This window comes from Manacus candei, unplaced genomic scaffold, assembly GCF_025592945.1.
Source record: "Manacus candei isolate 608988 ecotype Guabito, Panama unplaced genomic scaffold, ASM2559294v1 h1tg000011l, whole genome shotgun sequence".
Classification (NCBI taxonomy): domain Eukaryota; kingdom Metazoa; phylum Chordata; class Aves; order Passeriformes; family Pipridae; genus Manacus; species Manacus candei.
The window spans coordinates 24253466-24279166 of record NW_026138059.1 but is presented as its reverse complement, the minus strand read 5'-3'; the positions used below and the strand labels follow the sequence as shown (position 1 = coordinate 24279166).

General features: G+C 38.2%; 1 protein-coding gene across 4 annotated transcripts in view; it reads left to right on the top strand.

Moving 5' to 3' along the window:
• The first annotated feature begins 81 nt into the window (after positions 1 to 81).
• The window catches only part of IBTK (inhibitor of Bruton tyrosine kinase), a 56266-nt gene continuing 30646 nt past the window's right edge, over positions 82 to 25701 (top strand). For 2 of the 4 annotated variants that reach the window (XM_051777929.1, XM_051777926.1), the window contains exons 1-12: positions 82 to 332; positions 7653 to 8320; positions 11823 to 11919; positions 13167 to 13291; positions 13823 to 13933; positions 15172 to 15342; positions 16497 to 16614; positions 18409 to 18589; positions 19824 to 19947; positions 21664 to 21841; positions 23526 to 23703; positions 24519 to 25112. In XM_051777929.1, coding sequence (XP_051633889.1) covers positions 7997 to 8320; positions 11823 to 11919; positions 13167 to 13291; positions 13823 to 13933; positions 15172 to 15342; positions 16497 to 16614; positions 18409 to 18589; positions 19824 to 19947; positions 21664 to 21841; positions 23526 to 23703; positions 24519 to 25112 — 2201 coding nt within the window. In that variant the 5' untranslated portion in view covers positions 82 to 332; positions 7653 to 7996. Of the gene's footprint in view, positions 333 to 7474; positions 8321 to 11822; positions 11920 to 13166; positions 13292 to 13822; positions 13934 to 15171; positions 15343 to 16496; positions 16615 to 18408; positions 18590 to 19823; positions 19948 to 21663; positions 21842 to 23525; positions 23704 to 24518; positions 25113 to 25701 lie in introns of those variants that run through there. The other 2 variants (XM_051777928.1, XM_051777927.1) reach the window with 2 other exon arrangements.

Sequence of the window (25701 nt, the reverse complement as noted above, 5' to 3'; positions counted from 1 at the left end):
CCGGGCTCGGCCGGGAGGGGCAGAGCCGAGGCGGCAGTCACAGCCAATCAGCGTGCGAGGTGCGGCGCCACCGCGGCCAATCGGCGGCTCGCTTGTTGGTGGGTGCGGCGGTGGTTGTCGGTGTTCCCTGCTGGGAGTTCTGGCCCCGTCCGGCGCTGCCGCCGCCGGTGTCACCGTCGGTGTCACTGGCACTGTCGCCGGCTGAGGTGTCGCGGTAGCTTCTGCAGACACAGCCACAGCCTGGCCCTGCCCCACAGTCATTGAGGATGAGCCCCCGCGCTGCCCAGCGCGCGTCCCGCCCTGCCCGCCCGAGCCCATTCATCTAGCGACTGGTGAGGGGCGGGGGTGGCCGGCGGGGGACCGGCCGGAGAGGTGGGGGCGGGGGCGGTGGGGGGCTGTGGAGAGGGGAAGAGGGAGAGCCCTGAACAGGGTAACCGGGCAGGGTAAAGGGCAGCCGGCCACGTAGGATGGGAGCGGCTTCGTGGCTCGGCCGCCGGTGTTGAGGAGTCTCTTGTGTCCCTCGTCGGTCCCCGGCTATGTGAACGTGTGTAGTGGGAGTCAGAACGGCCCTCTGTCCCCCTGCTTTCCTATGGCCTCTCTCCCGGCTCTGAAACATTTCAGACCTTCCCCCTCTTGACACTGGCTGCAGTCTCTTGCCAGATTTCCTTAGCTGGAGATTCCCGGGAAGCCTGCCGTGATCCTTGTCTGTGGCGTTTGGTAGAAGCTCACAGGGCTGCTGCTCCATTTGAGCAGCAGCGTAAGCACTAGAGAGCTGAGGTCTCGTAGTTAGCTTAAAAGGATACTTAGGGAAAATCAACTTTTTTTTTTTTTTTTTTTTTTTTTTTTTTGGTGACGTGGTTAGTGTAGTTGTCTGTCTTCATGGAAACTGATCACAATTTGTGGTTTACAAAAAACCAGCAATCGCCCAACATCTGGTGTGGGTAGTCTATAATAATACTGTACCAAAAGTTCAGAGTTCGTTCAAAAAAGTCAGCTTTTCCTAAGATGGAAAAAATCCTTGATGGATTTATCAAATACGGTTTTAAGTGTGATGAAATTCTAGAGCGCACTTGTGGTTTGTTGTGCTTGACTTTACTTCAGCATTATCTGTTTCAATAAAAAATCTATAGCAAGGTCCCAGTGTATTGTGGAAATGCCTATAGCTGCACTCACTATACTTTTGTCCGTATCACTTTCTGTATGTTTTAATTGTTTTGGACAGTATTAAGTTATTAAATATAAGTAGTCTTGACTATTTCTAGATAAGCCAAGCACAATATTTCAGTTTACTGTTTATGTACTATGATTCCTGACTAATAGATGTCCTCTGACGTGTTGTAGCTGAAATTAGCTACCAATGGTACTTTGGTCTTTTTTTGACAGACGTTTCTGCCTTTAATTGGTAGTGCTTGTTAGCTCAGTTAAGAACACCTGAATTAGAGTTGCTGGATTGCTGAACGTTTTAATTCCGATAAGGATTATGCTGCTGTCACTGTGAAGGAGGAAGTTATAGAAACTCTGGAGAGAGCCTCTAAAGGCCACTTGTGCCAGAGTGTACCTGTGCCAAGCAGTGGCACAGAGGCCCCAGCCCAGTAAATGAAGCAGCTGGGATCTGCCATGGCCCGAGGGACACAGCGGGCATGGTGGAACATGGTGTTTTTTAAAGCAACTCGGTCTTCTTCCATAGCTTTACTTATAGGCAGGTCACATTTATTTATAACCTAAGCAGTTTGCTTGTTGTCTAGCCTGTTTTGAGAGTGTTATTTTCATTCAGTTTGTCATCTGAAAATCCTTCCTGTCTGAATCCTTTCTGGAATTTGAACAAATGAATACTTATCCCACTGTCAGGGGTAAACAGACTGGAGTTTTGATTTTTCTTCTTTATGTAACAGATGCTGCATTCAGAGGCTCTGGGTGTTCTGCTGAAGCCACAACTGAAGGAAAAAAGAGATCCAATTTGCTCAGCCTGTACTCACGGGTTGTTTCATAAACATTCTGAATCCCAGACTCTTTCCAATGTTTTCCTCTACTGACTTGCTTCTCTTAAAACTTGATAACTGAGCTAGATTTTTGCATTGAGAAGAGCAGAACACTTTTTTTAAAGGTCTCTATGTGGGAATTTCAGACTGCCAAACCACTCTGAGCTGCTGCATGGCTTAGATTTACCTGGTTTTCCTTGTATAATCAATCACTTTTCTCTCCATAAAATATACTTTGTATTCATATAATACTGTTCAAGGGGTTGAAAAGCTTAGATTTTTTCCTAGACTTCAACAATTGTAAAGAGAATTTTTAAACAGATTAAACTGTCTGTGGATATGTAATTTCAGTAGAAATTAATAGTCTAACTGTTCTTTTAAACCTAGGACAATATGTTACCTATACCCTAAAGGTGTGTTCGCTTTGTTTATCTAGGAATTCATCTGTGTTTCCTTAAGGATATGTTGCTTAATGCCAGTGCTAAGTTTATTATATTACTACCCAGCTTCAATTTTCTAGTCACTTTTGCCAGATTCTAAACTATTACTTTAATATGTATTAGTGAAAGTTGCCTTTAGGTAAGAATATAGTCAGCAGAAAATCCTGAAAAATTAGTAGCATGATAGCAAATTCCTGTGACTTTAATTCTGTAAGCTTTAGATTTGCTTCTTTGATTAGCTTATTAGTCGAGTAGTTGATGTGGTGAAGTTTGCTTTGGCAACAAATATTTTCAGGATTTTCATGCTGTTATGGTTACAGATCTTTTGTGATCTTATGAAACAAGTGCAAGTGGACCAACTTGGAGAGCATTATGAAATGTCAGCATGTTTGTTTGAAAAACAACTCCCATTCCACAACGGAAATCTTTAGGATCATTAGGATCCCTTATAAGGATGGACTTAGCCTTCCTGAAGTTTATGACGTTGCCAGTCATCCCTCACTTCATTTAGCAACTTATTATCAAAAGGAAAAGCAAGTGAATTTTGCACCTTCAGAAAAAACATATTATTTACACTATTTTTGTAAAGGAAGGGTATTATGATTGACAAGGAAAGCTCTAGGCTTCTTTTATATGGAAAATAGAAACCATTATTTAGCTCTGTTTTAGAAGAGTCAGATGCTAGGTAGGTTTTCACCAAGTGCATTTTAGATGCAACTAGTATTTAGTAAAATTAGTAACATCTTAAAAAACAAATAAAAAGTGAAGTGAATGGAATGAAGTTATGCCAATTTTAAGGTCTTGAGAAATATCTTCTTAGTAAAGCAGCCTGAGGATGGATTTCAAGGCCATGTCACTCATTTGACAATTGAGTTACTTTAATGCAGTGCACGTGGAAGATGCAAACCCATCAATCTGTCTTCAAGTGGCACTGAATTCTGAGTAGTTGAATCTCTTCTGTATTCTCTTTCACTTCCATGTGAAACCATTGTCTATATTAAGATGAAAAAAGCTACAACAACTACTAGCCACTGCCTTGGTACTGGTATCCACATTCACGTTAGCCAGATTTTGCTGGATCTAATACCTCGGTGTAGGCTTTCATCAGGAAGAAGTGGAAGGACCACAGATACGAGTTCCAGTATCAAATATGTGCCTCCCAGACTGGTTACCAGAAACATACACTGAAGCTGCCAACCATAAGGTGAGGGTTGGTTGTTCCCTTGTACCTTTGAGCCAAGAGCAGACAACCTCTGTGGAAATGCTTTCTAGGAAAAGAGAAAATTGGGGATGTGTTGATAGATAATGTGATACACAGATTTCTGGAACTTCACAGTGGAGAGCTTCTGCAACTCTGTTCATTTTGCTCAAATGTTGAGATTTCATGTCCGCTGTCTGCTGTTTTCAGGAAATGAAATCTGCCACCATCATCCTTAGTCATGAAGTTATTTGTTAGCTTGGTCTTACAAATGTGTAGAATCTTTGTTCATTTCATACTCAAGAGAGGTGTGACAGCTGTGATTTTTGTAGTGACTTTTTCAAAGAAACAACCACAATAGGTAGAGAGCTACTTTTTCAACTGCCAGTGTTCTGACTCCATAAGGTCAGATGACACATCTGACACACACCTCCTTGGAGGGTGTCTGACATCTGTGGTGTTTTGCCTTATCTGAAGGGGAGAGCTGAGTGAGACAGCTCTACTTGATTCCAGGAGGCAACATACTACACTTTCTTAGTTCTAAGGAATTTCTTCCAAGTTGTTTGTAATCTTTTAAATTTTCCTTGACTGTGAACATGTATAATAAGTAGCTCATGTCTCTAGGGCAAAAATTTAGAAACCCACTTGCTGCAGAAATAAAACATCTTTGTTATCCTCTGAATACTGCTCCAATTCCTCCTTTTTTTTGATGACTTTTTTCTATAATAAAATGTAATTAGGATTTGTCTTTAAAAATACTTTGAATTCCAAATGATACTTATTTTATCATAAAAATGTTGAAAATGTTATAATCTTATTTATTTATGTCTTCTAATAATTACAGAGTTAGGAAGACAGTGGTATTATAGCATGAATATGACTAGTGCTGAGAAGCCTACAGAAATATCTGCAAATAAATGTAGAGACACGTAATCAAAAGGGCACTGTGTTCTAGACATTTCAATTCAGAGTGAAAAATGCTGTTGCTTCTTCTATTTTGTGCTTATTTTAGATGCTGATCATTCATTTGGGACTCCCTGTACTAGAAGTAAGCATTTGAACAGCAGAAAGGCTTTTACACAGACCTGAGCTTCAACTCACAATTTGAAAGTTTTAAGGTTTCACTTAAGGACTTCCTTTGTGTAACAGTCAGATCTGATTATTAACTTTTTTCAGATGCAGTATTAACATGATAATGTCTGTTACTGGTGTGCCAGTCTATTGTGGAGGGGTGAAAACTTGATCTACATCCTTCTGTCTTGAAACTCAAGGTGTATGTATGAATATACTATTATAGTATCTAGTTTTGTAATGTTTGGAGTAAAGGAGGGATGGGTTGGAATGACTTATAAAGAAATAATTCAGCAGAGTCAGGTTTCACATAGCTGCGGTAAATGTCACCATGATGGAGTTAGTGTGACCTAGGAGAAGACTTTTTATTCTTTTAGTGTTTGATTTGTTGTTCACATTTTGGTGTTTGGTGAGGCTAGACCTCAGGTGCCTTAAATAGGTTTTTCTTTGGCCTCTCTCTTCCTTTCTTGCAATGGCACATGTTTCTTTGAAACCAGGATTTGATTGCTTCTGAATCATTTTCTCATGCAATTCAGTGTCTTAAATAGGTGTGTATCTATCTGCACAAGGGGAGATGCACATGGCACAGCAGGACTGCTTCCTTGGGTGGTGCTGTCATTTCATACCGGTTTACCTAAGGGATTAGTCTACTTTGTTTTATGACTCCTCTGAGTAATTTTTCTTGATGTTGTTTTTAGTTTTATTCTTTGTAGCACTAATAATAATGTCTAAACAATGAGCTATATTTAAGATGTGCTTTAAAAGGCATATGTAAAATTCATCCTTCTTCCACAGCATAATTTTTTTGCCTAGTGGCATATTGATGAAATCAGACAAATTGACTTGAGGATTATGGCACTTCTGATGTTCTTCCTGTAGATCTCCAGATATTTTTTTTTAATTATTAGTGTTTAGAAAGGTGTTTGCACTGGCAATCTGAGTCTGCTGATAGTCACCTATCACACTTTGATTCCTTGGAGCTGCAAGTCAGGCTGCGTTCTTGAAATTAGAGCTTTTTTTTTTCAAGCCTGTGACAGTGATTCACTTCTCTTTATAGTCTCAGGCTTGAGAAGGTCAGAGGAGAAAAGTCGATACACATATATGTTTATTTTTTTGTGTTACTGCAGAAGTTTGTAAGTTGGTTGGAAAATGACCTGTAGGGTGAACTGAAGCTTGCTTTGACAAATACAAGTTTTGGTCAATTCTGGTCTCGTAAAGCTTTCTCATTGTTACTCCTGGTCAGGGATGAGGGACTAAATTGTAGTAAATAAAGACTACTTTTTTTTTCTTCTTCATTTGCCTCTCTGTGAAATTGTTTTGAAGGTACACACTGAAACAACTTCTGATCTGTAGCTTTGCATTCCGAGTATTTAATCCCTTGTGAATGAGGTGGAAAAATAATTGTTGAAGGCTTTGTCGTGAAATGTTTAAAGGAATACTCTTGGATTAGACCTTTGTTTTCTTGGAAGTTTACATTCCATTACTAGTGTTTGCTCTAAACTGATTACTTGCAGCTTTATGGAAATCTCTACAGGAGGAGAACTGGGATTTCTGTTTTCCAAACAAAATAAGTTTTTTTGTGATGTGTCTTTGCAGAGAGAGATGTTAACAAAATATGGTTATGCACTCAGTGCCTGAAAAGCAGTGAAAGCTAAGCTCAACAGGCTTTTTGGACAGGGTGGGGGTCAAGGAGTAGGACCTGAACTTGCTAATGACTGCTGAGCTGGAAGTAGTAGTGTGTTGTGTCTTGTCCTATTTCACTCAGTTTGAAACTAAACTTATACTTGGAAGACTGAAGCATATTGTTTTTTGGGGGCTTAATAGCAGTTCACAATTAATTCAGCAGTGTATCAGTGATGTCTGTAGTTTCTCTGTTTTCTGGGTTTGTCTGTGATTTTTATACTGCTGTGTGCACTTTGTGAATTGTGACGCTTTTGACTTTAACTGTACATGTTTCATATGCAAGGTGAGTGCTTCTGTCAGGCCTTTACTTTTGAGAAAGAGGATGCCAGAGAAAGATGGATGTGCTAAAGATAAGTATGCCAAGCTAAGCAGAAATGCTGTATGCCCCAGATTGTGAATATATTTTCATGAAGAAAATTTGTATCTTTGGTTCCTTTTCCTTCTTTTTCCTCCCTTACCTCATCCAACCTAGACCTTCACTTCTTCCTGCCTGTTTCAGGAGCGTTAGACCTTAGCCCTGCCTGAATTCATGTCTCTTGTACAAGCTGCTTTTATTTGCTCTGATGCCATCCTTTCTCCCACCTGTGTTAGCAGCTATGGGAGTGGTGGAGAGGAACCTTCCTGTTGGTTCTGTGGAATAGAATTAGTAGGGACATGAGTATGCATTCAGGGCAGGGAAGAGAAAGTGGGGCATAATCCTATTTTTTGCAGTGGCTATGGAAACTGTGGTGGTCCCTCCCTCCCCCCGGGTGTTACTGACAAGTCTTCTGTTAGCCAAAGTGTGCTCAACAGCTGGGGGGGTGTTGGTGCATGTTTGTTTTTGGTTTTGCTTGTATTTTGTTTTTTTTCTTTCTTTCTCTTCCCCCCCCCAGTCAATCTTCTAGTTCAGTTCAGGCTTTCTGATAACAAAGTAATGATACAGTTAGTAAACAGTCAGGGTGCTAAGGACCCTAAGGTTGGGAAAGCATACTTTTTTTTTCTTCAGATGACTTTTTTGGATCCAGTTCACGTTGTAGGCTACAAGATTTATGTCAAAGAAAGGTAGGAGGTGCCTCCTACCGACAGGTAGGAGGTGGTTGGGGTGGGAAAGGGAGTAATGTTTTTTTTGAACTGAGTGAATACCTGAATATAAGCTCGGATGGCATGGGGCAGGTCAGTTAACCCTTGCACATTGTCTTGTCCTGTACTTGAAAGTGCTAGTTTGGTATGCAGTTAAATCAGTACAGTTGCTGGGGAAAAGAGTTTTTGATTGCTAATCTGTTCTGGTTTGTTCTCTTTCAGGTCTCCCTTGCAATTATGGAGTTTTAGAAGAATAAGGTTGTGTGGAGGGGGAATCCCCCTCTGCACACTTGAGGTAGTTCACTTTTGGAATTTTCTATGGACAAGAATATTTGTTATATAAGATGGTGAAATAAGACTTCTAAAAATATATATTTATAAATATTTATTTGAATCAAGTGCCAAACGTAATAGAACAAAGTTTTCTAATGGCAGCTCAATAAAACTGGATTTACATCCTTGGAATTACAATTTTTCTAGGGCACTGTGTTGTGTACTGAATTAGAGTGCCTTGATACACTTAAGGGTTGTTCCCCTTAAGGAGAGGAGCAGCTTTAGAAGTGAAGATGAGTTCTCACATGCCAGAGTGCACTTCAAAGTGTCGATCTCTACAGCATGCTTTGGATGTTATTTCTGTAGTAACCAGAGGAAGTGAAGGCCAGATCAAGGCCTTTCTCTCTTCTTACTGCTACAATGCTGCAACTATAAAGGACGCCTTTGGCAGAAATGTTATACATCTCGCTTCGTCTTGTGGCAAAAAAGGTGTGCTAGACTGGTTGGCTGAGACCAAAGGAGTAGATCTCTTGGCGAAGGACAAAGAGTCTGGATGGACGGCTTTACACAGAAGTATATTTTATGGATACATTGATTGTGTTTTGTCATTACTGAAGGTGAGTAATTTGCAACTGTAGTTTTCCTCAGCATCTACAATTTTTAGAGTTGTATTGGTTATGTAAAAGTGTGTTTTTAAATTTGACTGAAAGCCTCTTGAGGGTTTTCTCAATATATGTCTTAATAATGTTGTATTTAGATCGCAGAGCATTGATTTACTTGAAGGTTGTCTCTGTGTTCATGAAAAATGACTGTCTGCCCATGCAGAAATCAGCACTGAGTAAAGATCCCTGATTAAGTGTGGACTTCCTGAAGTCCACAAGTTCTTCTTGTTTGTGTGGGTGATATCAGGGTCAGGATCTTAAAAGTGGAGAGTGATCAGATTAAGGATACTCTAAAAAAGGACTCTTCAGTAATTGTACCAATTGGTGTAAGAGAACATAAAATAATGAAAGATTAAATGGCATTATAATTAGAAATGAATCTTATATTTGAGAGAGAGGCACTTCAAGATATGGCATGTTTTATTAAGTGGCTTTTGCTCAGTCCCCCTTATTCCTTTCTTACAACTGCTGTTTCTTCCCACCCACTTAGCGAGTTGTATGTATTTTTAATTAATCTTCCTTGTGTTCCTCCTGTCCCAAGTACAGCAAAGGGAAGAGCTACATTTGTTTGAGGTGTCTGATATCCCTTTAACCATGTGAGAAAAGGAAATATTTGTGGTTCAAGGTTGCTTAAAAACCTCTTAAGGCAGAGAATTTTCCATTTTGAGTTCAGCCTTTTTAGATTAGAGTGGCTAGCCATTTGTAGACATAGAACTCTCTGCTTTTAACAAGACTTGAAGCAAAAAGATTGTGGATCCAGTGTTTTATATTTCTTGAAGGTCTGATAATTGTTAAATATGTGCTGTACCCTTACATAGTGAGGAGATTTCCATTAAACTTCACAAAAGTAGGTGTTTTTATAAGAATTGTACATGATTCTGTTCTCTAGAAAATTAGTAACTCTGTGCTTGATATATGAAAAAGTTTTCAATCCTCTAGTGTATGTGTGTATATCTATATCTTTGATATTTGCTTACAGGAGGCCTCTACAGGTTTTCCCAGATGTATTTTACTTTTCTGTCAGTTGCATAAACAAATGAGATTTTTGTGATAGCCAGCTCTGCTGATACTCTTCTAAGAAGCAGAGAAAACCAGCTCATGGAGAGTGTTCTGTCTCCTAGTTCCTTAACAGAGTCTGCTGTACTGTGTTATTTAAAGGATATGTTCTTAAGGTATTATAGCAACAACAGGAACAGATTATAGAATAGAATTACGAAATAGCTGAGCTAGAAGGATATCTCTAAAGGTTGTCTAGTCCAACCCCCATATTCAGGCAAGGTCAACTAGACCAGATTGCCCAGGGCTGTGTCCAGCTGGATTTTGAACAGAGCATCAGACATCTCTGTTCCGATATTTTAATACCGGTGCAGTAAAAGTGGGGTTTAGATTTAAACAGAATTTCTTATATTTCAGTTTGTGCCTGTTGCCACTTTTTCTGTCACTGAGTATCGCTACGATCCCACCTCTCACCTCCAAGCAGTTGTTTATTATGCATATTGATAAAGCATGCTATCCTTCTCCCCCGCCCCAAACCTTCTCTAGGCTAAGCATCCCAGCTCTCTCAGCTTCTCTTTGTATGTCAGATGCCTCAGTCATTGTTTTCATGGTCTTTTGCTGGACTTGGTCCTGTATATCCATGGCTGGGAGTCCAGACCTGAAGCCAGCACTCCAGCTGTGGCTTGCCAGTGCTGAGTAATGCTTGCTGGCAATGATCCCACAGGCAGCCCTGGGTGCTTTCACCATTCCTAGCTGTGAGGACACATTGCTGGCTTACAGTCAACTGGTTGTCTATGAGAAGCCCCAAATCCTTTTCTACTGAGGTGCTTTCCAGCCATTTGGCCTCCAGCTGTATCGGTACGCTGGGTTGTTCCTCTCCAGGGCCAGGATTTGCATTTCCATTTGTTGAACTTCATGAGGTTCCTCTCGGACCATTGCTCCAGCCTGTCAAGGTCCTTCCTTCTGAATGTCAGCACAATCCTCTGACTTATCAGCCGCTCCTCCTGGATCATCACCTTTGCTGAGGGAGCACTCTGGCCAGTTGTCTGAAGATATTAAGCAGTACCGTTTGCAACACCAGTATAGTTTGGTCAAAGAATATTTGGGTTTGAGGGGACCCACCAGGATCATTGAATCCAACTCCTAAGAATGGCTTGTATGGTGATTGAACCTGTGACCTTGGCATTATTAGCGAGCACCATGCTCTAACCAACTTCCTATACTGGCCCCAGAATCAGGCCCTGGTGCCCTAAACTAATGGGGATGACAGAATTCTGCTGTGGGCTGGAGGCAGTCATGCCTATTTCTCAGACTGTATCTTACTACAAGATTTGCCACTCAGCGATTGGGGTTTGTTTTCACAAATTCAGGCCATGTGAATATCACTGCAGCCTCTGTCTGCTTGTGAATGACTGAAATGACTTCCAAAGTGAAGAATATCCAACAACCGGTTAAGTCAAAGAAATAGGTCAGTCTTTCTGTCGTGAGTTAATACCAGCACTGTAGCTAATAGGGTTGCCTTTATAATTTGGAGAATGTGTATTGTTGTTCTTCTGACTAGTGGTTTTTCAAGGAAAATTATGGGTTAAAATCCCTGTTTCATATATGGCTGGCTGTCCTTCTGTCATGCTTGAAGGAATTGTGAACTGTGCTCCCTCCATTTTTGTATTTCATGTATTTACCTCTTAAGTGTGAGGTTCCGTAAGGTTTTCCTTTGTGTTAGCAAGGTACAGCTGTTTTATCCATTAGGTTCTATTGGGAACATCTGCAGTTCTTCCCTTTAGGGAAGTGGTTGATGACACTTGACTTCCTTAAAACCAAGGCTGGTGTAGCAACACTCTTTTGTATTGAGCAAATGGTATTTACAGAGGTTGTCTATGTCTCTCTGAGTTCTAAAGGAATGAACTGTTCATGTTTTCTGCCTCTGAACCTTCCCCACTGTCTCTTGTCTGGCTGTTTGTGTCCTCTTGCCTTTTCTCAGTAGCTGTGAACCACTGTTCCTTGCTTGTTTTCAAAGTCATATTAGTTTTTTTTATTTTTTACTTCTCTAGATTGTCAAAACTGATTCTATAAACATGCCAATTTAAGAAAATATGTTCTTTGAAGCTGGTAAATGCATTTTGGATGAATACTTGTCATTCTTAGATGTCAGTGATATGTTAGATATCTTCAAATCTGTTTACTTTGTATTTCACTGATTGCATCCTATTACACAGTCAGCATTCAGACAATAAATCCCAGTTAATAAGTCAACATGATGTATATGTGGCTGAACAGAATTACATTGTTTATTTTTTTTAGATTTGCTCAGTTTATTTGAATCTGAAGAGTTTCTTTTTTTCAGTATTAAACTTCAATTAAAGATTTGTATAGATTCTTAAACGTTTACCTGGGTTACTTCAAACTGTGCAGCTAAAATGAACTTGAGTTCTTCTCTTCCCCTTCTCTCCTTCACTTTCAGCATGGCGTTAGTCTGTATGTTCAGGATAAAGAAGGTTTATCAGCCCTGGATCTCGTGATGAAAGATAGGCCTATCCATGTGGTGTTCAAGAAAACCGGTAGGAGATTAAATAGCTTAATTCCTGTTTTCTAAGAAGATAGGTGTCACCAATGTATTAACGTATGTACCAGTGTAGACAATATTTTATTGTCTATATTTTAGTTAGGACTTTGTAAATTATGAGATACCTGAAGGTATGGGGTTGCCAATATCAGAAGAAAGCAAGAACAGAATATTGGTGGTAGGCACAGGATGCACATATGTGCACAGGAATAATGACTGGCTCAGAGGTTAAAAAAAATAAGAAAAAAGGCAAGTGATGTAATAGGTAACCCAGAGAGGTTGTGCAGACTCCATCCTTGGAAATACTCAAAACATGAGAGAAAATAGTCTTGGGCAACTTGCTCTAGATGACCCAGCTTCAGCACAGGCGTTGGACTAGATGATCTCCAGAGGTGTTTTTTGACCTCAGTTATTCTGCTGTTTTTCTCAGTTAAAATCATCAGAGATGGTTTGGATTGGAAAGGATCTTAAAAGTCATCTAGTTCCAACCCTGCTGCTGTGTGCAGGGACACCTTCCACTACACCAGGTTGCTCAAAGTGCCATCCAACCTGGCCTTGAACACATCCGGGGATAAGGCATCCACAACTTCTCTGGGCAATCTGTTCCAGTGCCTCACCACCCTCACTGTAAATATTTTCTTCCTCTTGTCTATCCTAAACGTACCTTCTTTCCATCTGAAACCATTCCCACTTGTCTTATCAATACATGCCCTTATAAAAAAATCCCTCTCCAGCCTTCTTGATAGGTCCCCTTCAGGTACTGGAGACATAAGGTCTCCCTGGACAGTGGTGCAGCTTGGCGAAATACACGTTGATTTCAGTTTTTTACTCATCAGAAAATGGTGTTCAGATGTCACCGAAAGGTTATTTAAAAAATATAAATGTTATTTTTGGCCACCTCTGATTTGAATTTGGGAAAGGCTTTTTACTAAATTGAAGCAAAGCACATATAACTTAAGGTGGTTAATAGTTGTCTTCTGAAAACGATGTGTAAATCTGCTGCTGCAGAATGTTTGCATTTTCTGCAAATATAACTAATGTTGATCATCTGCACAATATTGTTAAAATATTTTGTCGTAGCGCCTTACTTCTCATAGGATTAAATGTTTGTAAAGTTTAGTTTTAGGTAAGAAACAGCTTTCCTCTTCAAATTTTAGATAGAAAAAGGAGTTGTTTTTTTGGAGTCAGTGTGCACAAGACTGGTAAATTTACAAGCTGCAGAGAGAATGTTTTTCGTTACAGATCCCACAGAAGTCTACACCTGGGGAAACAATATAAATTTCACTTTGGGTCATGGTGGTCAACAGGGCAAACATCATCCTGAGCTGGTGGATCTTTTTCCTCGGAATGGCGTGTATATCAAACAGGTATTCTTAATGTATTACATAGGCACCTTTCTTGATGAACTTGGATGGGTGTGTGAGGGGGAAGAAGTATCAAAGTTATCAATTATTGAGAACTCTAATAACTTCCTGGGACTTCAGTTTGAGAATGTTTGGAAGTTTAAAGTAGAACATGAGCAAACATTCAGGGCATACAATCTGCTGCAGTCTTAGCATGTTTTCTTCAGCTATTCTGAGACAGTATTGTGGCCCTTAAAACTCAGTCTTTGAACTTCTGTTAGCCTGGGGGCTGTTAAACTGAAACTGTCGATCTCTTCAAGTACGTTAAAGCAGTACATAATATACTTAAAGCAAATATTTTGTGTTCCTTGTACCTTGATTTGGCAGTCCTATGCTTTAATACTAATATCTTACTTGTATTTTCATGAACATATCTTTATTAAAGAAGAACTTCTTCACAAAGTACTTTTGACAGATGTTCTCAGATTATCCAGGAAAATTAATTTGCCCTATATTGCCTCCTCCCCTCCCCTTTTTTGCCTTTGTTTTTTTCAGGTGGTACTCTGCAAATTCCACTCTGTATTCCTTTCCCACAAAGGTCAAGTTTATACATGTGGACATGGACAAGGAGGGCGCTTGGGTCATGGTGATGAACAAACGTGCCTGGTATGCTGCTTTATGTTAATGTAGTCTAGCATAATGTTTCTTTTATTTCAAACAGCAAGTTTAAAAAGTGAATTGGAGTTTCTGTCAGTGTACTTTCAAAATGAGTTTGCTGTTGATTTCAAACCAGCCCCCTTGCTCCCCACCAAATAACAGAAACCTCTCCAGTGCTAGTAGTGAGGTGGCAGAGAGTAAAGGAATGTGCATTTAAATATAGTTTAATTTAGGATAGCTAGACAGAGCAGTCAGACTTTTTTTTTTGTGTGTTATGGCTGAGTTGTTTTAAAGGTTAGCTGATGCCAGATAAGTGGAAGCAAATGTCTTTTGTGTGGGCTGGCTTCTTAAGTAGGTTTGTGATGCCTTCTGATTTGCAAGGCTGTCACAAAGGAAACAGCAGTACTGTGGAGCTGTAGTGGCATGAAGAGTGATGGTAAGGTTGCTTCTTACTGGACTTACACAGCTATTAAGTGCAAACTCACTACTCACTTCCATTTGAATAGTACATTGTTGCAATATGAAAACTAAGATTCGACAAGACTAAGATATGATGACAATGCAATTCTTAGACTTAAACATCTTATCCTGTGCACATTACCTGGTAGTGTGCATCTAGCTTGCAGCACAGTCATTTTAAAAAATTTCTAGTATCCAGTATCTGGTAGAACTGGATATTCTGTTGGTGAATGCTATAGTGAAGATTGGAGCTCTTTGAAGAAGAGAGCTTTTTAAAGCAATTCTATGAAATTAGAATTTTTTTTCCAAATTGCTCTTTCAAAATTAGGATGTTACCTAGTTGAATAAAGGAGAACTCATGTTAGAGGACATGAAGAATCAAGGATACAGAACTGCTTCCTTATTCTGTGGAATTTTCTTAGAATTATCCTGTATTGGAGGGAGAAATCTTTAATGTTCATGATAATTTAAAAAGAAAAACAAAAGAGGTAATAGCTAATATCTGTTCAGCTGTTCTAAAGATATAGTTTCCAATCTAATTTTGGAACAGGTGGTTTAAAAGTCATCTCACTTCATAGCAGAGGATGCATTTCAAATGAAAGTAGTTCATCTTACTGCATTGGATGTGGTAATTATGTTAATGAGCGTATCGTGTGTTCAAATGCATTTTTATCTATATTTCAGTATTTGGTCATGACTTTCTATTGGTGTTACTTTGGTGTCATAGATGGCCACCAGTTAATATCAAACCAGTACATTTTTATATCAGTATTTCTTTTCTTGTTCAGGTTCCAAGACTTGTGGAAGGCTTAGCTGGTCATCAGTGCTCCCAGATAGCTGCAGCTAAGGATCATACTGTTATTTTAACAGAAGATGGATATGTTTACACATTTGGTTTGAATACTTTCCATCAATTGGGTATTCTTCCTCCTCCTTCTAACTGCAGTGTTCCTAGACAGGTAAAAATAACATCAGTCAAAGCTTAATTGTTTAGTTTTTGTTGGTTTTGGTTTTTTTAACAGAAAGTAAAATGTGAAGGTTATGGAAATAACTTTTAAACTTTTTCAGGACAACCAAGTTTAATGTGAGTTCAGATAAATCTTGTTTCTGTCTTATCATACATCTCAGATCTTAAATGCTTAACTCTGTCCTGAAAAATGTCTTAGTTTGTAACCTGAACACTACTAAAGTTTGTAGTGCGAAGTATGATACAGGGTACAATTGTCAAAACCCTTTTCTTCCTCAAATTATTCTGTAGCTGAAGTGATGTAACATTAATAGGTGTGTATTATTTGACATTCTTGCTCCTTTTGAATCACTGAATGATGGCTCTCAGGGTTTGATTGTTATATCCTTTGCTGGAAGCACTGTTGATTCTGGAGTCAGTGCTTTGGGAAGAATAATGACAGGGAAGAGAGGGTATAGGCATCAACAATTTAATTATATTTCTATACTTAATCTCTTAAATTTTATTTTTTTTTGTAAGTAAAGAAGTGTTACACTACCTTTCATTGAAAGGAAGGTTCATCTGAAGTAGAGCAACGCTGCACTACCAGTGTTATAAAAGTAGAAAAGAATTATTGACCAAAATGCAACAGGATAGTGTTTTGGGTTACCATGGGATGCTCTTCATTAGTGTAATGACAGCTCTGTATCCACAGGATTTGTTTTGAGTTTTTCATCTTAATCTGGAAAATCAAGTTAAATTTGAAGTGTGGAATTAGTAGTGTAGTGTTCTGCAGTATGTTTAGGGCATTAGGACTTACAAGTTGAAACTTTTAGCTGACATTTTGCAGCACCTGAGTCTTCTTTGGCTGTCTTATAACATGTTCTGTGCAGTCTTGTTCAAAATCTTACATGTGAAGACAACATAAAGAGACTTGATTCCGGTTCTGATTAGATAATGAAAAAAGTTTATTTCTTTTTGTCATTAGTGCAATAGTGTCCCACCTGACGAACTTCTGAAGTAATCCTGATTTATTAGACTGTATGTGGATTGATGTCAGTGCTTCATGCTTAACGACTTTAGGAGTTAAATGTTGTCAGAAGTTTGTACATGTGAAATTCACCTGTTGCTACTTGATATTAAGATGTACTTTGGATTTGTGCTTAGGTTCAGGCAAAAAACCTGAAAGGTAGAATGGTGATTGGAGTGGCTGCAGGCAGATTCCATACAGTGCTATGGACTAAGGAAGCAGTGTATACCATGGGGCTGAATGGCGGCCAACTAGGTAAGGTAGAAGTGTTCTGAAAGTAAAACCTAAAATCCAGCCATTTAAAGATGTCGTTCATGCTTAACCTGTCATCTGCTTCTTAGAACAGAAGCCTGGTTGAAGCTTTCTTTTCCCTCTTTTTTTTTTTTTTTAAACCAATCTGGTGACATCATCCCTTCACACTTCTTTTGAAGAATATTTTTCATTACTACCAGTTTCACATTTTGAGATGATAGGAGCTAGTCAGACTTAACTGACTTATTTGAACTCTTTATAATTCTTCTGCCTTACGTGTTTCAAGTATGGTCCTGCTGCTGAATACTTTGAGGAAACAGAATGTTGCTGTTTGTGTTGGAAATTACCCCAAGGCTTGCTTTTCTCCTTCCAGCAGTCTGCCTTGTACTGCCCTTAATAAATTATAAACCAGCCTTCAGCTCTCCTACCTATGTCCTTCTTTCATCATGCACTGTAAACATGATACTGATAACTTTTTCCATACTAACTTTTTAAAGTTAGATACTTGCCTATACCTAGATTTTTTCCAACAATGCCATTACCAGAAGCTTCACTTAACTCTGTATTATTCTGAAGTCAAGAAAGAACCTACTAAAAACGTATTACCAATTGGTGAACTTCTCGATTTGTTGTATGAATGGTATATTTTAATTGCTTTTGTCTTTTTTGATAAACAGGTATTGCAGTATTGGTTTGGATTTGCATTTTTGCAGTTCTGTGTCTGTGTGCAAACAAAACTGTTTAGCTAGCTCTGGTGCTTATAGTTAATCTGCATCAGCTCTGGCCTCAGGTTCCAACACTTTTTGTGTTTCTATTTAAGGTTGAAGAGGTATGTGCAAAAACTTGTCTTTGTCAGAGAAGTATTTTACAGTGAATATCTCTTTGTTTTTGCCATTTTTTTTCATATAAGTTGCCATCATATAAGTTGTTTTGGTGGTTGCTTGTGTTGTTGGGATTATTCTGGTAGGCACACGTCCCAGTGCAGTATCATAGAGACACTAAGTGAATTGTAAACGGGAGAGTTGTGTCAGCTGGGCACCATGATAGACCTGTGGTGGTAAACCTTGCCTGTTTAAAATGTTTGAGCATGGCCCTACACTGTCATAAGGCAGTGTTGCTTCCAGCTGTAGAGGTAGCTCTGCTGCTTGTTCCTGGATATCTGTACCCTGCTCCGTTTGGTGGTGCAGACCTAAGTGCCCTGCAATTATGCCCTGCACACAAAGCAGGGTTATATTATACATGAGATTCTTGTTGTTAGATTTCTTGTCCCAGCAGAGCAGCAATGGCCTTGTTTTATTTTTTTTTTTTTAATGTTTTAAGAGATCTTGCATTACAACTGCAACCTTCTCTATTTCATGTAACTGCTGCCTTCATGCTTATGTGCACTTACGGTAGTTTTTCTGACAAACTTTTTTGATGTCTTCCAGTGGCTGAAATAAGCTATAGTTTATGCCAGTGTTACAGTATTTTACTGTATTGAACTGTAATATGATCAAATAAATATTCTTTTTTTTGGAATCAAAGAAGTACAACCACATTAAATAGCTTCCTAGTGGAATATGCCTTACTTCATTTTTATGTATCAAATCTTGAGTGTTTTCTGGTATTTGTGGTGAACTAACAAGTATGTGTGGTGTGTTTCTTACCTGCCTTAATTATTTTGAAGATGAATTATCCAGCTACCTAAAAAATCTTTTAGAGTTTAAGGGTTGTTCAAAGTAGTGTAGCAAAGTATCCTTTAAATGTACGATGTGTAGAATAGCAAATAATGTTTTTGAGGTGTGTTGTATTTTTTAGGTTATCTGCTGGATCCTAATGGAGAAAAATGTGTAACTGCACCTCGCCAAGTTTCTGCTCTACACCATAAAGACATCTCTGTGTCCTTGGTCTCTGCAAGTGATGGTGCTACAGTATGTGTTACTGAAAGAGGAGATATTTATTTACTTGCAGACTATCAGTGCAAAAAGATAGCTTCAAAGTATGTGTTACTTTTCTAATTTGTTGTGAAAAACAATAGGTGAAGATTACACTGTAGTTGTATACTTGAAGGTCTTAAAAGATTTTTGTGCAGATAATACAATGATCCCCCAGGTTTTCTTCATTTGCAGTTCTTTTATATGAACTAGGGCTATCGTTTTTGTTTGTTTCTTTGTTTATATTTGTTGGGACATGAGGCTAAGGTGCCACTTGCTGTTTACCAAAGATATTTAAAGAAAACACACTAAGAGGAAATATTTTGTGCTGATTTAAAAACATTGAAACTGGTGTTTTTTCTTCCTCTGTTAGCCTGGTTTTGTATAAGTACATTTTGGTAGAGGCATTGAAGATCTGCTATTCTATTTATTTACGTTGTTATGATTTTGAATCAGTAATTTAGGGTCTGATGTTCATAACTAATGTGTGGATAAAGTATGTTATGAAGAGTAATTTAAGTTGCAAGAGGGCCCTTGTAACATCATCTGGTCCATATGCTAAAACCTGCATGTAAAACCTGTTGAAGAAGTTGGATCCTTGACTCATAAATTTAGGAAATTATTTGATCCTATTCTCTGTTACTTAGTTTGCAATAACAGATTAGAATTGATTAGATTTGTTTAGATTAGATTTTGCCTAGTTGACTCCCAACTAGGTTTTCAGCTTCATTTCAAATTCTGACAGTATTTATTGACGTATTAAAGATTATTTTATACTTCTTTTCTACGTGGCTGTAAGTGAAGGTGCTGGCACTTGTAGAAACTTAATACAACATGCTGTGCTCTTATACTAAGAAACTGAGAAGGGATAAGGAATATGGTTTTGATCAGCTAAAAGCCAAAATGTACCAAATCCCTGAGAAATAACCTACTGGATAAGATAGGTCTTTTAATACAAACAGCTAAGTGAATTTTTGTAATTCTGAAATCAAAGATGTATCATCTACTGGTTTTCACTAATGGAATTTTGTGAAGAACCTGTAGATACAAAGTGCTTACTTAAAAACAAAACAAAAATTATAGTCTGCTAATAGTAGTAGTAGAATACTATTATAGTAGCACTACTACTAGTAGTGCTAACAGTACCAGAGGGGCAAAATTAAACATAAGTAATTTTTCAGTGTCACTGCCTCAACTGTATTTTTTTTACTGCTTCTATAAACAAAAAAATTAACTGTCATAGAAGTAACGTAAATACGCAATAAAGAAATACGAATTTAACCTTTTGTGTTCTTTTAGGCAGCTGAACCTTAAAAAAGTTCTTGTCAGTGGGGGATATTTGGAATATAAGGTAGATACCCAACATCTTAAAGAAAATGGGGGTCAGAAGATTTGCATTCTGGCACTGGATGAAGCTGGAAGAGTAAGTTATTTATAGTTAAATGTATACACTGTGTTGTCTTAAAACTGGAATACTGTGGTGGATTTATTGTTTTCTTCCCATAATAAAGTTCCATTTCACAGGACCTTTCAGAATCTCGGCCTTTTCTAAGATCTGCTCATTGGGAGAGTTAAGCCTTCAGTGCCATCTAGTGGTGTTTACAAAAAATTTTTCTTATTGAAATACCTTCTTAAAGAATGTTAAAAACTGATCTTGTATATCAAAATAAGGGAGCTATGTGGGTATTTCCTTTTCTTTCCTTGCCCTTGACTGAATTATGTTTTGAGATGACCTTATCTGTTCATTAGGTTGGTGTAGTATTTGTGCATGTGAGTTTTAGCCTCTAGCATCTGTAGTATTGGTAGTGCCCTTTTAACATCTTTGGGACACTGCTTTAGCAGTAAGAAACTACTTTATCTTCCTGCATCAGTGGAACTATATTGATGTACTGACAAGTGCAGTGATCTTTAGTGCTTCTAGGCATTCTAAATTATTGAGTAAGGAAAGGGATGTGATCTTAATACTTCTCTTTCCTAAATCAGTGCTTCCTGGTCTGGCTTGGTTGTACTTCCTTTGAGGAAGTACTGTTTAACCTAGAAAAGAGAAGGCTCAAGGGGGATCTTACCAATGTGTACCTGAAGGGAGATGTAAAGAAGATAGAGACAGGCTCTTTTCAATGGTGCCCAGTGACAGAACGAGAGACAGTGGGCACAAACTGAAATAAAGGAGGCTCTGTCTGAATATTGGGAAGCACTTTTCTCATTATGAGGGTGGTCCAGCACTATCATAGATTGCCCATGAATGTTGTGAAATCACCATCCTTGGAAATACTCAAAAGCTGTCTAGATGTGTTCCTTGACAGCTAGCTCTGGGTAGTTCTGTTTGAACTAGATAACCTCCAGAGATCTCTTTCAACCTCAACCGTTCTGTGATTCTGTAGGGCTTGAGGGACGGGAAAGGAAATAGGTTGCTCGGGTTCTTTTGTCCTCTCCTTATGTAGGTGTTAACAGACCTGTGCAAGCCCTTTAGTGGGAGAAGATGAAAGTCTGACTTTTAGTGCTGTTAATGCCATGTCTGGGCTTTACCTTGCTTGCGACTATTTCTTTATGTTCGCTTCCTTGACATGTACAATTTACCTTGTGGGGGACTTGCTGTGCATGCAGTGTTTCACATTCCTGTTGAATATTTTTAATGTGTTTGGTCATGGTCTCCATTTCAAAACCTTGACTAGTATAGAGAAATCTAAGATTTTTGTCAAACAATTAACAGGAAAGGGTTTAAATTTTTGGTATGCTAGCTTTGAATTTTGTCTGATTTATAAGCAAACCAGTTGGGCAAATCTGTAAATTAAGAACTAGATGAAACATGTTTCTTGACTTGATGACACCTTTTGCTGTCCTTGTTGATGTGTCAGTAAAACCTGTACTGTATATTACTGCCTTGAAGATATTCAGAGAAACTTTTCAAATGCCCTTCATGGGCAAATGGATCTTGATATCATAATAGCTTTTCCCTGTTTTACTTGTGGGTTCTTTGATGCTCATAACACTTTATTCTAAAATTTTGGAGAATATCTTTCTCCTTTTATATGCAACTTAGAGGTGGTATGTTCTTGTGTTTAGAAAAGTAGTGTGTAATATGTGACTGCTTTTATAGGATATGAAGATTTCCCCTTTCTCTAAAATATTTATATTGTAGGTGTTCTGCTGGAAGTCATCTAATAACTCCATGAAGCAGTGCCGTTGGGTATATGGCCGGCAAGTCTTCATGTCTGATGTTGCTTTAAATGGGAACGAAATAATGTTTGTCACACAGGATGGTGAAGCCTTTACAGGGAAGTGGCTGGAAGAAGGGAAAAAAATCTCAGAAAAGAAAGGTTAGCCATGATTTCTTAGTGACTTTTAAGTGCTTTAAATCAATATAAAAGTTTAATCGAATCTTTACAGTCTAGCCATATTATGTAGTGAGTTTGTTCTTCCCTCTGTGACTGATGGTTATTAGTATTGACTCCTACTCTACATTTTCGTCAGTAATACTAAGACTTACTTATTTTGCAGCCTTCAGTTAAACTTTAAGTGGAGATTTCTGGGAGGAAAAGTACTTCTGAAGAGTAATAAGAGCACGAGGGTCTAGTGCAATGATCTTGTCACATATTAGATAATGAACCCTAAGAGAATTGGCATTAACCCAAAGAAGGAGCATATTCTTGCTTGTGCTGCTAAGTGTGTGAAACCTTATTGTGTTTCCTAGACCCTTACCTGGGCAGAATACAGGGTCCAGAGCAATTTCCACCTTACTAACTTGGCTCATATTGCTGAGAGTAGGTCCTGTTGGTTTGTTTTGATGCAAGGAAAATACCTGTCTACTACAGGACAAGATTTTAATTGAAACTGTCAGCTCTTTTTCAGGAATGTATTTGAACTTTATAACTGTATGTTGCAGTTCGACTTCCTTTGATACTGAGATCCGTCTTTACTTTTCAGTCCAATTTTATATTCTTTCACAGTAAAAATCTTTCCTCTGTTTTTAATTCAGAGTTGCACACTCAATTGCTACTTTCTTTTGTTCTACACAGCACATAGTACAGAAGCACCAAATGCATCTCCTTTTTACTGTTTGTCCTGGTGCTGATATGTGTCTGTAGGCACTCTTTTTTATGCTTATTGCTATTCTTTTTTGTAGTTTTTAATGTCTTCAGGGAAACTTCAGAATCCACACCTGTTGACTAGGTGAATGCCTAGTTGATCACACACAATGACACATACACAGAATCATCAAGGTTGGAAGAGACCTTCAAGATCATCTAGTGCAACCATCAGCCTGGCACCACCATAATCATCTCTAAACCATATCCTCAGGTGCCTTTTGAATATTTCCAGAGAGGATGAGTCCACCAGCTCCCCGGGCAACTTTTTCCGATGCCTAACCACGCTTTCAGTGAATTTTTTGTTCTAATGTCTAATCTGAACCTGCCCTGGTGCAACTTAAGGCCATTTCCTCTCATATAGATGAACATCTACGATATTCATCAGTGATTTGTAATGAATAAGGGCTTCTGGTTTTTTGCAAGGTTTTAATCAATGTTGTGAATGGTGTGCATGTATTCAGTTACCAGGTAATGGAAAATTCTAGAGATGCATTCAGAGATGTATTCATGTTATTTCAATAGTATTTGGTTAGTTTGGGTATAATTCAAACAGATATGAAATCCAAAGGCAATTGTGTTATTTCTGTTATAACGATTTGACAGGAAAAGAGAACAGTCTTGCACGGCTGTACGCTGATGCACAGCTTGTTTCATTCTGCAAGAGGTTGCACTGAATGTTAGGTGGAGTGTTTTCCCTTACATAAGAAGTGGCAAAACACTTCCTCAGGAAGTTCTGGGTAAGTTCTCCTCCTACATATACAGTATATAAGCTAGCTGAAATCTTCAGCATGATTTAGTCTTATTCAATGACTCCATCAGTGGACATACAAAAGTCAGTCTTGCCTTTTTGTTTTATTTGTTGCATTTTAATTATCAGGATCTTTCTATGATTTGTATTCACTTTTTTTTTTAGCAGAACTCGTATCGAGCCTTCAGAATTCTTCATACGATGTGTCTTGTGAACATGATGCAAACAGTGTGTATGAAAGAATTCGACTTCAGAAGCTAACTTTTGTCCACCGAGCTGTTAGTATTGCCACTGACCCTAGTGGCTGCAATTTTGCTGTATTACAGTCAGATCCTAAAACCAGGTATATTTAAAACACCAATGGTAATGTTTTGCGGTTTTGTGTGTGATTGCAATTGAATCATTCTTTTCCAAACTATTTTTTGGCTCATACAGAAGTCACAGTAAATATGGTTACCCATCCTGCTAGAGGATAGCACTTGTTAGTAACTGTGTTGAAGTTACCCAAAAGCCTCAGCTAGCATATTTGCATAATTTGTGTAGACAGTGTTGTTTTATCTAAGGTGTTTAAGGCAAGCGTTTGCCCTGCATTTCCTAACCCACTCTGAGTTCTAAATACTGTAGACATTCACCTCTTCAGTAATCACCAATAATCAGCTTTTAAATAGAAGTGAAAAGTGAACTTTTACTTGTTTGAAAAAAAATGTATAAAGTAAAATAAATAAGTAGAGTACTGAACCATGTTTCTTATACTCTCACAATAGTTTCCAGTATATCTGATAAATAGCTAAGCATTATTGGTTTGGTTTGTAATATGAAATACAGTGAACATTTTTGTGTTTTCTTGTTGGAAAAATGAGATGAAGATAAGATAGTTCTGATAATACATATTTATTGGGTACATTATAAAGACAAAATACCATATTTGATATTCTGAAGCTAGGGAGGTCTTACATGTGTGGTGTAATTGCCTAAATACCATATTATTAGTTATTTTTGTAAAGAATAGGACAAGAAATGTTGAGTAGTGCAGCGATGTTAGAAAAAACCCAAACAAATCAAAGGGAAGCAACCTCATCCTCCTCATCAAACATACTATGTAAAGTTTTATGAAGCTTGTGGATTTTGGTTTTTTTAATGTATTTCATTTTATTCTAGTCTCTATGAAATTCCAAGTGTGTCATTATCAAGTTTTGGAATGGATTTTGGCAAACTGTTAGATGAAACAGATGAAATGGACAGCATCCACGATGTGACTTTTCAGATTGGCACAAGAATGTACCCCGTGCACAAATACATCTTGGCTGTACGCTCTGACTTCTTCAGGAAGCTGTTTGTTTCCAGTGACAACCAGCTAGACACTCCAGACATCTACCGTAAAGATGAAGATGCTGTTGGATGTGATCTTTATGTAGTAGAGAAAGTTCATCCAGATCTGTTTGCATACCTCCTGCAGTTCATATACACTGATACTTGTGATCTTTTGACTCATGGTTATAAACCAAAAATCCCATGTAAAGAAAAATCAGAAGAATATCAAAATACTTTAATTTCTAATCTGAGCAAAATGAGTTTTGATGAAAATGTTAATGGAAAGTCTGCATTTGAGATTTATAGAAATAACCAAGTACAAGTTATGAATGAAAAACAGAAGAGCAAATCTAAAAAAGGCAAAGCTGGTGAAGAAGCTAACCTCATTAAAATGTTGCAAAGTGCAGCAAAGAAATTTGGACTCAGCAATTTAAGTGGAAGGTAGGTGAAAGGAAATTATATATTTATATTATATATATATTAAATTTATATTATAACAAACTCTTCATGGGGTGTTTTTATGTCAACTGATTTAACTTTAGTTGTTATGACAATAATGTAAATAAAGACACATGTTAGAATAAAAATTGGGAGGAAATGGTGGGGGGATGCTGCTTAGGAAGTCGGCATCGGTTGGCAGATGGTGAGCTATTGCATCGTGTGTCAGCTGTTTAGTATGTGCTAAGTCCTTGATTATAATTAATATTTTCCATTGCTTTTATGCTTTATTAAACTGTGTATCTCAACCCATGAATTTTACTATTTTTTCCCTGGTTCTCTCCCCCATCCCACTGGTGGGTGGGTGGGGGAGAGTGAGTGAGCAGCTGTGTGGTGCTTACCTGCCAGCCAGGTTAAACTGTGGCAGTATCTCTTAAGGCATGGGCTCTATGGGATTTGATATCTGATACAAATCATGTGACTTTCCAGAATGGCTGTTTTAAAACATCAGTACTTGTTTTGTTAGAGACAGCTGATCTAATTGAGTTTTATATTGATTAATTTCCATACTCTGGTCCATAGTCTAGCAGTT